The 15,846-nt window shown below is 41.4% G+C and overlaps 1 protein-coding gene across 1 annotated transcript; it reads right to left on the bottom strand.

The window, feature by feature from the left end:
- Positions 1-1,331: 1,331 nt before the first annotated feature.
- On the bottom strand, positions 1,332-15,840 carry epn3b (epsin 3b). The gene is made up of 12 exons (XM_087841949.1): positions 15,515-15,840; positions 9,683-9,917; positions 9,384-9,542; positions 9,070-9,153; positions 8,634-8,931; positions 8,193-8,311; positions 6,821-6,907; positions 4,592-4,715; positions 4,322-4,492; positions 3,874-3,969; positions 3,182-3,475; positions 1,332-3,092 (listed from the first exon to the last, which is right to left on the bottom strand). The coding sequence occupies exons 2-12, from the start codon at positions 9,749-9,751 to the stop codon at positions 2,800-2,802; spliced, it is 1,794 nt and encodes a 597-aa protein (XP_087698075.1). The 5' UTR covers positions 9,752-9,917; positions 15,515-15,840; the 3' UTR covers positions 1,332-2,799.
- Positions 15,841-15,846: the final 6 nt, after the last annotated feature.

Raw genomic sequence — 15,846 nt, 5'->3', positions numbered from 1 at the left:
CAGTCTTATTTATCTTCACTAGACTGTTGCGCTGGAGGTTTTGAAGCAAGGCAGATATTAATTTCTGACTGATAGAGATAGATAGTCGTAGTGAGTCATGCAAGATTAACTAAAACACAATTAGAGGTTCAAGCAGAGGTTATGTACTGGCTGGAAGTGAAGTTTATCTATTTCCTTGCAATGCAGGCCCACAAGGTCTCTAAGAACCTAATCGGTACTTTTGCATTAGAACACAGTCTTCACTCACACTTGCAACTGTTCCCACAATCACTCACTGCTGCCTGTTTACCCCCACCCGTGCCTTCGCCAAATCAACACCACATGGCAATGTTGTATATCAAATGTGCACACCAGTTGATTTACTGTATCAGAAGGTTGAGACTGCAGCTGTTTAGATCTGTGATCAGACTCCACTTGATTTTATTTGGACAGAAATGCCAGACATTAAAGAGAAAGGGAAGTGTGCGAGTGTTTCTGGGTGTACAGGCATGATTGGATTTTCTCGATTCATTTAGTTTCACTTTTGGAAACCCAGATATTTGACCTTTTGAGAGTTTGCAAGAAAGCCCTTTTAGTTGTTTTAATTGATCTTGTACAGGAGCCATGCAGATAGGAAGCTGACAAATACCATTATGAATGGGTAATAAATGGAAAATATCTAATGATAGCAGAACCTTAATATGGAAATATAACTTTCCCTCTCATTTCATAACACCCCTCAGATTTTTCTCAGAGCAAAGGCAGTCCAAAGACCTGTCTGTGAAACTAAAAGTCTAATTTTCAGGGTTCTGATGTCTTGTTTTAAAAATGTTAACAAACTACAGTGTGAGGAATCGAATTTCTTTACAGTTTCTTCTTGATGCATGTGTATATTAAATTGTACATATGAAAAGATCTTTGCAAACATCATCTGAAAGCTAGATGATTAATAGAGTTAATCAGTTCCTTACATAAATTTATGTGCAACAAGTAAGATGTTTGGTTGGATTAAAAGCTTGTTTGCACATGGCTAGAGATCAGCTGCTATGGTGCAACAATCAACATGGTGATTACCGTGAAATGTTTGAACTGCTTCTTGGAACTTCAAGTGTGCTGACTACCAGACAAGTAACCCTATCTGTCTTATATCCCAGGGGTGATGTTGCCCAGACTGCATTGCTGCAAAACATGCAGGGCATTAAAACCGTCTTACACAGCACTGCCATCTAGTGGTCATAGTTCAAAAAAGGGGTTATACAACAACAAAAAAAGACAATACTTCAGAAATTATAATGCAAACACCATCAATTTATTGGTATAATACTTAATAATACAGCATTATCATTCTGTTAAATACATATGTACTAAGCCTGTGTGTATCTATAGGCAGGCATTTCACATTCAAGTCCAGGTTCAGTGCAGTAATGACCAAACATCTCTGATTCATCTCAGATTCTCTTGTTCCTAACACTGACATGAACAAGGAGCAGAGGAGAAGAGGAGCTACAGCTCAATAAATTGTTCTATAATCTGTAATAACTTCATTTAGATCTGTTCCGTCACGTCTCCTTTCTTCCTTGTATACATTCGCATCCTCCCATCGTTTTTTAATCAGAAAAAAATAAAATCACCTATTCTCCTGTTTATTTTTAAAGTCAAATACTTTTCTATTTAGTGAGGTTGAATCGCATTGAAAGAGGGGCAGTCTCCCTGAGGTCCTCCTAATTCAGGGTGGCCAATTCATTTTCCCAAAGGGCCACATGAGTAACTGGGACTGTTGTGAAGGGCTGCGCCCCATAAGCGTATACAGAGTTGACATTATTTCCCAGCAGAACTGAGTTTGGCTTATCGGTACAGCCCTCCAAACAGTCTCAGTTTCTCATGTGGCCTGTGGGGAAAATTAGTTGTACACCCCTCCCCTAACTGGTGCTAGCATGCACTGGTTAAGAATGCATGGTGGGTAAGATGTAGAGACAGGCACGGGGGGTGGGGGTTAAATAAGTGATCACTTTAGTGACAGATTGTACAATTGAACTTAGGCTAGGCTAGTTTTGAATCCATCAGGATCATGTTGAGGCTTCTTATCTTGAAAGATAAATAACCAAGCTAACTTAGGATCAGATGCTATTGAGATTGCAAGGTTGCAAGGCAATGCAAAATATATATTATAATGTAAAGGTGGGAAGGAATTGATTAGTTCTTGTCTATGCTTTCTTAAATCTTACAGTACCACACTTTTGGACTTTCTCAAGTGACAGAAAGCTCTTGAAAAAATAGGATCTATTTGAAGAGCTCATCTCAGGTGCTCAGGAGAGTAGCGTAGTTTGGAATCCTGGGTGGGGAAGGCATTCATGCTTTTGTCGGTGAAGCAGCAGTGGTAAGGATCCTGGTGAAGCTTCGTAGACAATCAAAGAGTGTGGCTTCATCCCAGGCTTTTAAAGGAAAAGTTCAGGATTGAAAAGATACTTGGAGTTGTCTCTTTTGATGGGGAAAAGGCATTAGAGGGACTGTTGAGATACACCCTGTTAGTTTGGTGCAGTGTACATGTTTGTGTCTGTGCACCCTAAAGTGCGCCTGAGTGCATGTATAGGTGTGTGTGTGCGTGAGCGAGCTTTTCTTCAAGAGTTCAGGTTAAGTAGCAGCTGTTGTGTCCTTACACAGACACAAATACATCCCATCCGAGTCCACTTCAAGTGTGCACAATGACATCAGACCAGGACCCAGTTCAGGCTCGCTTAAACTTGCAGTTAGCATAGATTAACCCAAAAAGAGTCAGTTCTGTCTCCCTCTGCAGACCAGAGCTTGCAAGATGTTAGAGTCTCAGAGGAAAGGGTTGTGACTGTGTGTTTGTGACTGAGTGCGGGGTGCTGGTCGTGGAGAAAGGGGAAGCAGGGGCTGCGGGAGGTTAGAGGGAAGGTCCAGGAGTCCAGCAGGAGGTTGTGTGAAAGAAGAGGGGAGGATGGGAGGCTGGTGGAGCAGTGGAAGGGGCAGCGACGGGCTGTAGGACAGCATGTGGGGGGGCAGTGGGGACGTGGAGGACGGTCGCATTTGGTTGAGGGTGAGGCGAGGCTGGTCGCAGTGAAAAGGGTTGTTAGGAGATGGTGCGCTCAGACCTGTGAAGACAGAATTGTGCCACTGAAAAACTTAAAACTAACAATATCACAGTAATATTTCTGTATGTAAATTTAAAGTTGTGTTTTACCTGAGAGGAAAGGGTTATTGTGCGTCTTTGTAGGGGGGTTGGGGGGTATCAGAGTGTCTAAATTCACCAATGAGGCCCCCGTAGGTCCCAGAAAAGCCTCTGGAGTTCGACACACACGTGTAGCCGGGGCACTGAGCGGGGGTGCTAGCCGTGACAGGTCAAACATCTCCGGGCTGGCTGAATCTCGTCCGTTTACCAGGGGTTTCACTGGTGGCTCCGTTCCAAATGGGTCCTGCTTGGAGTCTAGACCAGAAAATGGGTCAGACTCTGGTTTTGTCCCAAACAACTCTGCATCTACACAAGGGAGAAAAAAGGATTTTAAAATTAGATTTTGATGAACGATAATATAACATAATGTTAAATGTTGTACAAATGAAAACAAAGCAAAACAAAACGAGGAGTTTCAGTGAGATTTAAACTTTCAGAGCTACAAAATTGTCACGAGAAGTTCAAAACCAATCTCTTGTAGGTAATAAACTACAAGAGCAGAAAAAAGTGCCATGGCATTACTTTGAACGGTACCACCCCAGTGACAAGCCATAGTACCTCTAAAAGTACAAAATATCACAGGTATCGCAGGTATAACAAAGATCATATTGTATGATGTTATTGTTACTACAACCACCCGTGGTACTGTCAGGATTAAGTCTTACAGTAAAGCCCACAGTTCTCTCTTTTATGTACAATAGTACCTGTGGGACTTGCAGGTTGAGGTGAGGACACTGCGGGAATCTCCTGTTTAGGTTTCTCTTCTTCATGTGCAGCGAATGGATCCGTCCCATCAGCATCTGCATGGAAAAATGAGAATCGATGAAAACAGAAGAAGTGCTTATGTTTTTGGATTAAAACAATCAATATATATATGTGTGTGTGCGTGTGTGTACTAGGTTTACATATCTTTGTGGGGACCAAAACTTGGAACTTTACTATACTTGTGGGGACCAACAGCCCTTATGGGGACAAAAACCCGTCCCCACGAGTTTGAAGGCATTTGTGAGAGTGAAAATGTGGTTTTAGTGTCAGGGTTACAATTAGGTTATGGTTAGGGTAAGCGGCTAGGGAAAGCATTATGTCAATTAGATGTCCCCACAAAGATATGAAAACACGACTGTGTGTGTGTGTGTGTCCTAATGAAAGCACCTCCATCTGTTGGGCTGTCCCACGCATGATTGACAGGACTGCAGGAAGCAGGCGCTGCTTCCCATGGGTCTGTGCGTGAGTTGGTACAAGGAGCCCAAGGATTGGATGTGTTGTTGGAGGAGGGAGGGGCTGTCCAGGGGCTACCAATCACAGGAGTGCTTGAGTGGACTGCTGTTAGGGAGAGAAAAGATTCACTTTGAAGCTGCTGTTTTGAATGCACTCTTGCATCACACTGATGTTTGTGTGATGCGTCTGTGATGATCCACCTACCTACAGAGTCCCACGGGTCAGAAGAGACGTTACTGGTGGGTTTAGCAGAGTTCCAAGGGTCACTAGGTGGCAGAGGGGGCTCAGATGAGGATCCAAATATGTCCACTAGATCCAACATGGCAGACTACAAGGAAAGGAAAACATCTCAGGATCAAACATTGTCTTATTTGTTTCCAGGTTTGTGTAACTTAATGAGAAACATTCAAGCACCCAATCCTACTGAGGACAGCCGGAGAACTCACAGAGTCAGTGTGACTGTAAAATCCATTGACAACTGTATTAACACTAATGATTTCACTTTGTATTTAAATGAAGTTAAATGAATTGTCTGAGTAAAACTGTGTTATGTAAATATCTGAGAGTCAAACTGAGTAAGAAACTATTGTACACTGAAAGTACAGAAATGTGCACTTGCTGGTGTTCCAGTTAAGAGTTATTGATCTGTGGCAATTTTCAGCTCTACTGAAATATAATGTTTTTTCTGGGAAGAGAAATCTATTCAGTGTTCCAAAAAAAGACAAACACAGATCTGCTTTTTGGTATTAACTCATGAAAAGAAAAGATCCATGGTATTCACAGAACAATGGCGACTTTCTAAAGTCAGACTGAATCTGCTGCTCTGTTTATTCCCTTACCAATAAAGAGCTTACTGTAGCTCACTTGAAAATGTTTCTTTGCAGTTATGTTTCACTGCTGCTGCTGCTGAAAACACACATTTACAATTGCTATGATAATTTCTGGCGCCCTTCTGAGTTACGCAGTCCATTGCTCTATTACTGTAGAGTATAATTTATTAATAAGATCCACCACAGCATCTGCATCTTGCATCTGGTGTTTGTGGCTTTATGTATGTTGTAATGAGCATACATTATATAATGAAATGAAAATTGCTTGAGGTCATTCAGAAACGGTGTCATCGTTTCATAAATTTCTCAGGTTGTACTGTTTAGAGACCACTCTGCAGCGCAGCAGTTGCAGAAGAGAATCCTACAGGACAGTAAACAGGAAGATATCTACCTACAGAGAAATTTCTATTTCTACTCACAGAAAAGCATCAAATGAAGCTTCTATGTTATCTTTCAGACCCTACCCATGTGGTAAAACTATATCATATTGGGCTGAACCTGCATTGTAATGTTATGTTAAGTGGAAATGTGAGTTAGAACATGGAAACAAACACCTACTTTGTTTTTAATTTAAAAAACTGAAATGGCATAAAAAACACAAGTCATCACTGCCATTTCACACAAATATGACAACATATGATCTACCGCTTGAACTATGATTCCTGACTTTGTAATTCAGTCAAGCTTATTTTCTCACTACTCTTAGTTTTGATTTACCAGTTTTCAGTTTTAATTATTTCAAATATGTTCATATCAGCTTGTTGCATGTGAAAATTGAAAGGTAGCAGACAGAAATGTCAGGTTTATGTGTTTAAATTTCTGCTCCACACAAAGAAGTGAATCACGTAAATCTGTTCTATAGAGCTCAATATTCAACATAATCGGTCACAAAGTGCAGACAGGGCCCCAGTGCAATCACACTGAAAACAGGCTTAAGAGAAAACTTATGTAAGTTTTAATTTTTTTAAGGAGGTAGTTAAAACAAACTGTCTTTTCTAATAAAGTACACTTATATTTAGTACCTTTTATGCTAAACACAAAATCTTAAGATTTTGTCAGTGAAAGAGCCATTTAGAGGTTAACTTTTCCCCTTTTCCCTCTATTTTTCATGTTTTATCTGGCTTTATGTGATGGCATAGCAATGATTTCGACATTACACGACCAGTTACAAGGCTTGGGAACCTTTACATAAGACTGCAGCTGACTCTGATTGGCTTGTTGACAGGCCAATGAGTAAAGGAGCTGATGTGCTACAAGATAAGAAGTATGCTTTCAGGGAAATGTCATGCTGAGCTCAAGGTTAGACACGACAGAGTCATTATCATTCAGCAAGCACCTCTTTCTCTTCTCTCAGCTTTCTATTGTCTCTCTCTCAACACACGATCATTAGGCTGTTTTGTTGTTTATTTTATTTTATTTTTAGGCTTGTTGTCCATCCCTGCCTCGTAGTCTGCAGCCTATATTCAATTTCTTTCTCCAAATGCCTGCCAGCAACCACCTACAAATGCATCCGCCCACCTTTTCATACAAATTCACACTCATGTTCCATGCGTGTACCCACACACATGGCATCCATCGCATGCACACACATTTTTGAACTCACCTCGTGCGTCCCTGACTGGCTCTCTCTCCTGCTCTCATCCAGGGCCTTCTGTAACAGTGACTCGTCTCCTTGGCGACAGCGCTGCTCCTGCAGGGGCGGTATTGTGACATCATCAGCATTACCATCGTGGCAATGAGTGCAGACCCGCACACAAAAACTGGCATTGGTTAAACACTTTTCTGCTGCTTGGCCCAGCAGACCGAACGCGGCACTGGTGGCTGTTTTGCACTGTTGAAATATTTAGTTTACAAAGAGCAGAAGCTGGGTAAGCACAAAGCAGAGAGAAAATCTTCCAAAATTACACATGAGAGTTGAAGCAGTACTTGTATGAAAAATCGTATGAGAAATCTGCACAACGGAGTTCCTGATAAGGCGACGGGTGGTAAAAGCTGGAGAAAAGGAAGTAAAGGGTTAGTGAGATCGCCATTATTCAGGACTGTAACTGCCAAAAATCCAAAATAAAGAAACGCACGAATGAATGAATGACTCAAAATACACTAAATGTGCGAAAACAGTGTTAAAAATAAATGCAAGCGTTAATTAATTTATAAAATGCAACTTAATTGCATTTCTGTTTAAATTTGCTTCCATATTTATTTACATCACAGTAATGCGTCCTAACTCTATTTTCCCTTTAAATTTCCCATTTATTAATTTCATTCCCCGCATCTTGTCAAGTCAATTACGTTCCACTTAATTTTCTGTGTTTTATTTTTGGATAATGTGCTTATTCTTTATTCTCCAAATGAGGGAGCTGTCATGTAAAATGTAAAGTTTGTGCCTGTTGTTTGTGCCTGGCACCAGGTGCACAGCACAAATGACAGCCTCTAGTCAAAGAGACTGGAGGTGCTTAGCTAATGTAGCTGAAAATCATGCTCTCAGTTTGTACCTTTAATGACCAAGAAAATGTATACATTAGAACAAAGACGAATAACTAAAAAAATGCAAACGACAAAAGAAATATCAAATTAATGTTACATTTTAAAAATACCAGGAAAATCTCAGTAAAAGCATATGAGCCATGTCGTCAAATACACAAAAAGACACACAATATTTAATAATTGCTTACTTTAAGCTCTGAGGTGTGTTTCTGTGTGTACCTGCATATGCTCCGTTAGGCTAAGGCTTTGAGCAGTCTGTAGTTCTGTGTCTCCATCTGTCTCTATGGTAACAGGGGAAGGAAGGGCTAGCTGAAGGTGGGCGAATGTTCAAAATGTTTGCAACATTTTCATTTTCATTACTGGAATCATCAAGAGGCACTGAATACCGAGGACTTATTTGTGTGTATATGTGGACAGGAGCTACACCTGAGGACATCCACATTATCATACCGTGCGTGTGTGTGTATGTGTATTGTTGTGTGTTGTTTTACCTTCTGACTCTCCTCCCTGCTCATGGCTAAAGCCAGCTGGAGCTGTAACTCCTCTTCCCCGCTGGTCTGAGGTCGAGCCTGCTCCAGGTCTGAAGCGGCTCGAGGAGATGAGGACGAGGCTGCGGAGGGATTTTGGGAGAATGGAATAAGACTGAGTTAGGAGAAACGATTGATGTGGGGATGAACGAGCAGTTCCAGAAAGACAAGAAGCACACAAAGTATGGGGCTCATTTGAATATTTTCAGGCCTACGCTGCAGTATTGATAATCCATGTGGTTGTCCAAAGTGCTGGGTGACAGCGCAAAAAACATTTAATTAGGGATGCGGCAATGATCCTGAATTTAAATGTGTATTTTTAAGTCTTGATCTATTTATTCACAACTTGCTATCATACAATAGAAGGCGGTCAGTGTTCCAGATAAGTTTACTCACAATACTCACAGTTAAAGGAAGATGGAGAGCCTCTGGAGCGACTGAATTCCTCCCCGTATAGCACAGCCATGCTGGGCTGACTTGTGCGTCTGCCTGGGTGATACGCTGGGGGTATACCTCCATAAACACCTCCACCCCCTCCACTGCCTCCACCAGCCATTCGCTCCTTGGTCTTAAGGGCTTGACTCCTCTCCTGGCGCAGCCGCTCCTCGTCCCGAAGGAGGCAGACCAGTTGGCGTGCTTTTTCCCTTACGTTGGCCCCCTGGTCTCTGCCATCACGATCCACATACTGAAAGTCGCGCAGGGTCTGAACCACACACAAAAGACATCACAGTGAGTTTTTTTAAGTATAAAATGTAGCTAGCTGAACAGACGCAGGGTTGTGGTTAACATGATGTGATCAATAAACAATGATCAATCAGCTCTTTTTGTTTCACTCCAATACCTGAATAGTGAACGCGTTCTCACGGCACTGCTGGGCCACCCTTTCTGATCCTGTCTTCAGCAAGTAATCCAACAGTGTCAGGGCCTGGAGTCAAATCACGATTAGCACATTTATTCCCAAATATTTTTGTAGTCCACATATTGTGCACATTACAACTGACATTTTCATCCAGAAGAACAAAATTTAAAGATGCATGACTGTTATTCAGTGGAGCTAGTGAGTGTCAGTGGATGGCCAACAAGTAGAGAGAAGCTACAGTTTACAAAGTCAGATTAAGCACGAGACTCAACACTCATGTCTTTTCATGAAATCACCTTGTAGACATGTCTCCAGTTCTTGCCGCTGTCATTGAGGCGCTTCCACACCATACCCATGACCTCTGCAAACGCCACCACATTGAAGGTTAAGTCAGCAATCTCTGACATGAGAGACGAGGATGGCCCCCATGGATCGTTTGAGGTGGCCTCGCGAACCTGCACGTTGGCAGCACAGGAATAACATCCATTTATGTTTTACGTCTGAGAGATCTCAAGTGCTTATCTGTATGATGGTCAGCATCTGTATGACTAATAAACAGTGACACTCGAAGAAGATAGCACATTTAACACAATACCTTGATCTCTGCTTCTGAATAGTTGTGTACAATATTCTTCACCTGCCTGCGCAGGGCTGAGGTTGTCATGGTGACAGATGATGGGGAAATATGGAGGGAGAGAAGGCGATAAACAAACGGTCAACGGTTTAAGAATGGGGGAGAAGAGGGAAATGTGGATGGGAGGAGGGGAAGAGTGGGGAGGTAGCTATGCCAGTGAAGGCTCCTCTTTTCTGTCGGGAGTTGTAAGATGCCCCTGTAAGAAAGAAATGAAGATGATATATAAAAAGTATGAACGGTATGACTTTTATGAAGTACTTTTATGTCTTTCTCGATCTGCCCTGGTTGATGCAGAAACATAATGCAGCCCTCGTCTTGGGCTTGTACACATCCAATCATCAAATCTCAAATATGTTATGTTATTTTAGCTGCCTTCCCACATATGCAAGCTGCTTTGCAACCCGCCAAGCTCCTCCCTTGATGCTCTCTCTAATTTACGTAATGCTCTGTTTGTTGTCACTGATGCCTGCTGTATTGTGTGTATAGTGGCGCTACCCACTCTCCTGGTGGTGTGCTTCTCTCCACACATTCAGTGGACCTTTCATGATGATAGATGATGACTTTGAGTGATTTCCAGACCAGATCCAGTTTATATGTTGCACACAGTGGCTGGACATTTGTAAAGCTAGTGGAGCAGTTGCTGCTATTGTTGCATTTGTGTGCTGTTTCCACTGTACTTCCATAGTCAGTGATTTGACTGTTTCATATGTGCTGACTCAATCAGAAATCACCAATAATGTATCAAGAAAACCATCAACAGACTGACGCTGCCCTCTAACTTGACCATCACCACTAAATCAACAAGCTAACTTAAAAGCAATTTCTTTGTTGTCTGCATCAATTAGAGAACAGTGAAATGACAATGTAAACAATGACTGACAGAGCGGTTTCTAGTTTGTGCCCCGTTATGGAGAAGTAGGTCATACTAAAACTCTGGCACTCAGGTGTTTGATGAAGCTACTTGGTAGCTTATATTATTCAGGCCACCGTGCACGGTCTGTGTGCGCGTAGACACACACTTGCAACCCAATTTTCTCTTCCAAATTCGTATTTCACAAAGGACATGGGGGAATTGATCATTAAGGGTTCCTGTGATACATTTCCCTCTGCCAGCGACTATAAGCTTCCACTGACACAGAACGTAATTAACCTACTAAACGAAAGCTGAGCTAGGGTGACCCCCCTAAATTAAATCTCTTTTCATCTGTCTTCAACTCACTAAATTGTCAGATGACAGAAAATATACTTTAAAAAAAATCCCTCTCATGACAAGGTAAACCTTTGAGTTTCTTAGTGTTTGAATACATTGGCCAGATGTGGCAATCAAATATGTATCCTTTGTCTTTGTGCCATAAAGAAACGTGCTGATCAAAGATCCATAACTGGCAGAGAGAGACGAAAACTCTCCACAATACAGATGAGTGTCCATCCCAGTTCAGTGCTGGTAAGAAGATCGCCAGAGGGTTGTCAGCAAACTTCACATATGATCACCTATTTCTGTGTTTATGATAATTATCTTAAGAATATAAGTCAGAAAAAAAAACCGCAACCTGCCTTTACCTGTGTGTGTGTTTTTTTTCTATTTAAATGAGTTGTCATAACAGTATGGATTGTAATACATTTCTGTCAGTGACAACTGTTGACATACATTCATACATTACACATTTTCTTTAGAAATAATTATTAGAAAACACTACAGACATTTTTATTCCTATGTAGTTGATACCCAACTATATGTATCTATGAGGCCAGATGAATAAACTACAATAGTTAAATTAAAGGCACGTCTGAAATACATCACAATAATTTTCTTCTTTTAAATTCAAGGTTCAGACTTTAAAGGGTTGAAACCTTTATAGTCTTGAAAAATCAGAGCCCATCATATTTTAAAGACCTCATAGTATCATGTTATCCCAATGCTTTCAGACTGTAGGCTACTTGTAGTTCCTACAGTTTCTAAAAGTAGGATAGGAGGCAGAGCCTTCAGGTTTCAGGCCTCTCTCTGTTTTTAAGACTAGAATTAAAACTTTGATTAGGGGCGATCGTGGCTCAAGAGTTGGGAGTTCGCCTTGTAATCGGAAGGTTGGCGGTTCGAGCTTGGACAGTCTCGGTCGTTGTGTCCTTGGGCAAGACACTTCACCCGTTGCCTACTGGTGGTGGTCAGAGGGCCCGGTGTCCGGCAGCCTCGCCTCTGTCAGTGCGCCCCAGGGTGGCTGTGGCTACAATGTAGCTTGCCATCGCCAGTGTGTGAATGTGTGCGTGAATGGGTGGATGACTGGTTGTGTAAAGCGCTTTGGGGTCCTTAGGGATTAGTGAAGCGCTATACAAATACAGGCCACTTACCATTTTGGACCAAGATTATAGCTAGGGCTTGATCAGGTGACCAGGAACCATGTTAAAGGTTTTGACTGCCGTAGGACTTCAGTGGATGCACTGAGCTCTTTTTCTACACTCACCACTTTTATTATGTTTACATACCACCGAGGCATGTCATTAAATGTTTGTCTCTACTCACATTTATTCTGTATTTTGTTCTGTCTCACTATGCTCACTTTTACTTTTTTCTTTGCCGTCATCCTCCTACCGGTCACAGCAGAGGACTGCCCCTGTCTCAGCCTGGTTCTGCTGAAAAGGGACTTTTTCCTTCCCACTGTTGCAAACTGCTTGCTCATAGGAGGTCATCTGATTATTGGGGTTTTCTCCTGAATACAGTGGGGTCTTCACCTTACAATAGGTTTTTTGGCTCTTATAAAAGCAGCCAAAAAAACCACAGAACACATAGCCAGATGTGTGTGCCTCCAAGTTTATTATCCCCCTTGTGGCAAATATTTAATGACTAATATTCAGGCTTCATAATTTTGTAATTTATTTAGAATATTATGTAAATTATTCTATCTATGACTGCAATCTCATCAACCCTGTTAATTGTGCTGCTATCTATATTTTGGCCTGGTAACTCTCATAAAAGAGATTATAGATCTAACCGAAATGCATTTTCTGACATAAAAGTTACATAAAAACTTACCAGAAACATATTACCATAAACACTGGTAATAAGCAATTCAGAAAAACAATTTACATTAATTTTAAAATACTCCTTTATACATTTAAGGCTATCAATTCTCTTTCCCTACCATACCTTTCTGATTTGGTACAGATCTCCATCCCATCCCGGTGCCTCAGATCCTTCTCTTCTCTTTTCCTTTCTGTTCCTTGTTCTCGTCTTATTACCACGGGGGGCAGGGCTTTTAGTTGCTCTGCCCCTCGACTTTGGAATTCCATACCCTCTGACCTCTGAAACATCACTTCAATCCCTCTTTTTAAGTCCACCCTCAAAACCCACCTGTTCAAGATAGCATACTCTATATAACTTCTCCATGCTCTTAAACTTTCTTTTATTATTGTGTTTATTTCCTGTTTTTATGCCTGTCTTATTTGCTCTGTACAGTGTCCTTGGGTGTTTTGAAAGGCACTTTTAAATAAAATGTATTATTTATTATTAATTGTCAGACTATAATGTAATACATACTAGACAAAGCACACACATTTTCTTCTAATACTATGATGAAAAACTATTTTTTATAACAGATTGCTGAGCAATGCAATAACAAGGTGTTATATAAGTAAAACACTGTTTAAATAAATATATACACAGCTGGACGTTTTATTATTTGATTCTGAGGTAATGATAGTGAGCAATAGCACACGAGGATAACGATGTAGTGGTTAACACATTTGCTTGGCACGCCAAAGATATTTGGATTGCTTCCAAGTGAAGACACAAATCCCCTTTGGGGTCGCGACAGTAAGGGTATCCAGAGCAAAACTGTATAACTCTGCCAAATCTAGATAGATATTGAAAGATATTGAAACATTTTTGAAACATTTTTTAATAATAGTTGGGTGGTATTAAACATTTTTAATATTTCTAGTATCTCTTTCTGTATCATTTTGGAGGTTAAAAATATTTCAAAAATAGGGTGACACATAATTTGAAAATAAAACAAGATTATATAATTTAGATCATGTCTTCCCTAAGTAGAAATGTACTTCGATTCCAACATATTCTTATATTTAATAATTCTATTAAATAAAAAAAAAAAAATTACATAGTAAGTTGGAACTCCCAGTACAAGGACTGATATGGACACTGACCTACTGGGCAGCTGGACATGCACCTGTAAGTACCATTCAGTAATCCATCCACAAATCTGCTGTGTTTAATTTGAACTTTTGCTGTAGCACAGCAGTACACAAAGACTGAAACAAGTCACAGGATGCCTTTTCCTGTTGAAAAGCCAACATCAGCAGAAGCACAGAGGACATGAGATGCACACAGCAGGGACACAGAGAGCAAAACTCTGAGAGGATGATGAGTCTGAGAGGGACGCGCAAGAGGAAGAGAGGGAGTGAGTGAGAACGAAGGGCACAAAGAAGAAAGTGATGCTCAGCAACTTTACCAGTATCATCTTTCTGCACAATCATCTTCAGCTCACATCCACAAACACACATATGCACCAACAAGCACAGGTTATTGCAGTCTGGTGCTTTCTACTTACATGAGATGTTTTAGACCACAGCTCTTTAAATCAACTTATCTGGAGATTTGAGAGCAGAAACTTCACATTGTAGAAGTAATATTATATCTCTGTGTGTATTCTCAGAGCATGTAAGTGGAAGGAATCCTGGACAAAAGGATGAGCCGAGTGAGAGGAGCTTTCATGAGTCTAACAAATACATTTACCCATTTCTAACTCTGCTATAACATACACCATTTGATTTATATATGAATCCCAATTTTCAAAGAGCAGGGGATTTGTATAGTTTAGTATTTCCCAGATAAGTCTGTACAGCTCACTTCTAATGCACATATCTGATTAAGTCTCAGCACAGGGACAATCTATGAATAACAGCACTTTGGAGGTTTGGTCCATTATTAGATCCATATCCATACAGTATACACGATATCCTAATGACTCATCTGCAGGTACAACTCAAACAAAAGTTCCCTGAGCCTCTCCCTTAAGCCTCTTAAATTGGAACCAGTACCCAGAGTATTCACTTGATTACATCATAAAGTGAATTTGTGATGTTCAGCTCCTGGAGGCGAGAGCTGCATGTATCAGCGATTTTTAAAATGTCAATTAAAATGAACAATTATCTCGTGGAGAAAGAAAATCAAGGATGATTAACTTTGACCATCTGACGCGTCAAATTGCTCAGACACGAACGTCACTCCGTCGACCACGTCTGTAGATGCGCATGCGTGCTGTTGAAACAGGTGAAAACGTCTGTGTTTTTGTGGCTGAATATTAGAGTCCAAGGTTTGGGAATAAACGGCGAAAACTCCTTAAAGCAAGGCTGAGATTGGAGGTCAGATTAAGCATGATCGCGTGGATTAGGGATAAAGACAGCTTCAGATTTATGTAAGCGGAAACGGGCATCATTTCCCCCAGAAAAGTCCCGAGCACTGCAATCAACATTTTTTTCAGGGGGCAAAGGAGAGGGGCCCGTGGTTGGTCTGCATGATGCCCCCCACCCACACACACACTCAAACACACACTCTCAAACACACCCCCTCTTGCGGTGGAAACCCTGTGCGGGCTGCCATGTGAGGCAGCTTCCTGAGGAAAGCCAACTGCTGCTGGAGTTGTCTTCTATCAGAAACGCAACATTATATATAGCATTACATATAGCATCAATTTTTGGACTCACTTAAGAGGAAAGTAATTTTCCAAGAACCTCGGGAAACTATATCCCTCTCCATCATCACCCCTACAGCATGCAGCTTACCATGCCCACTGCTCATCTCTCGCCTTGCCCACTGAGCATCCTCGCCTCTCCGCTTTTCTCCTCTCCCAAGTCCTCAGCGTCGATAATATTCCCCCGAAATAAAACTGACTAAGCAGGGCAACCACAATTATCCTCCAGCGGTGCGCGTTTTGAGGAATCTTTGAAAGGGGGTGTCTGAACGGGGGGCCTGCCCTAGATGACGCGAGCCGCTCGGCCTGACAGTCAGTGGTAAAATCCGCATAGGACAAGGATAAGCCACAGCACACGGCTCTCTCACAGTCTCTCTCACTTCAGGCAGCACCGTCCACACACTCATACAGCACCGGCAAGGC

The sequence above is a fragment of the Neolamprologus brichardi genome, chromosome 6 (assembly GCF_056152115.1).
Source record: "Neolamprologus brichardi isolate AB-2024 chromosome 6, ASM5615211v1, whole genome shotgun sequence".
Classification (NCBI taxonomy): domain Eukaryota; kingdom Metazoa; phylum Chordata; class Actinopteri; order Cichliformes; family Cichlidae; genus Neolamprologus; species Neolamprologus brichardi.
This window is presented reverse-complemented; position numbering and strand designations above follow the sequence as displayed.

Bases quoted from the DNA above. Each gene is read 5' to 3' on its own strand.
- epn3b (XM_087841949.1), bottom strand. From the start codon at position 9,751: ATGACAACCTCAGCCCTGCGCAGGCAGGTGAAGAATATTGTACACAAC. The intron at 8,932-9,069 runs GTATTGGAGTGA...TGTGTGGTTCAG, and splicing joins AGAACGCGTTCACTATTCAG to ACCCTGCGCGACTTTCAGTA. The intron at 3,093-3,181 runs GTAAAACACAAC...CTGTCTTCACAG, and splicing joins CAATAACCCTTTCCTCTCAG to GTCTGAGCGCACCATCTCCT.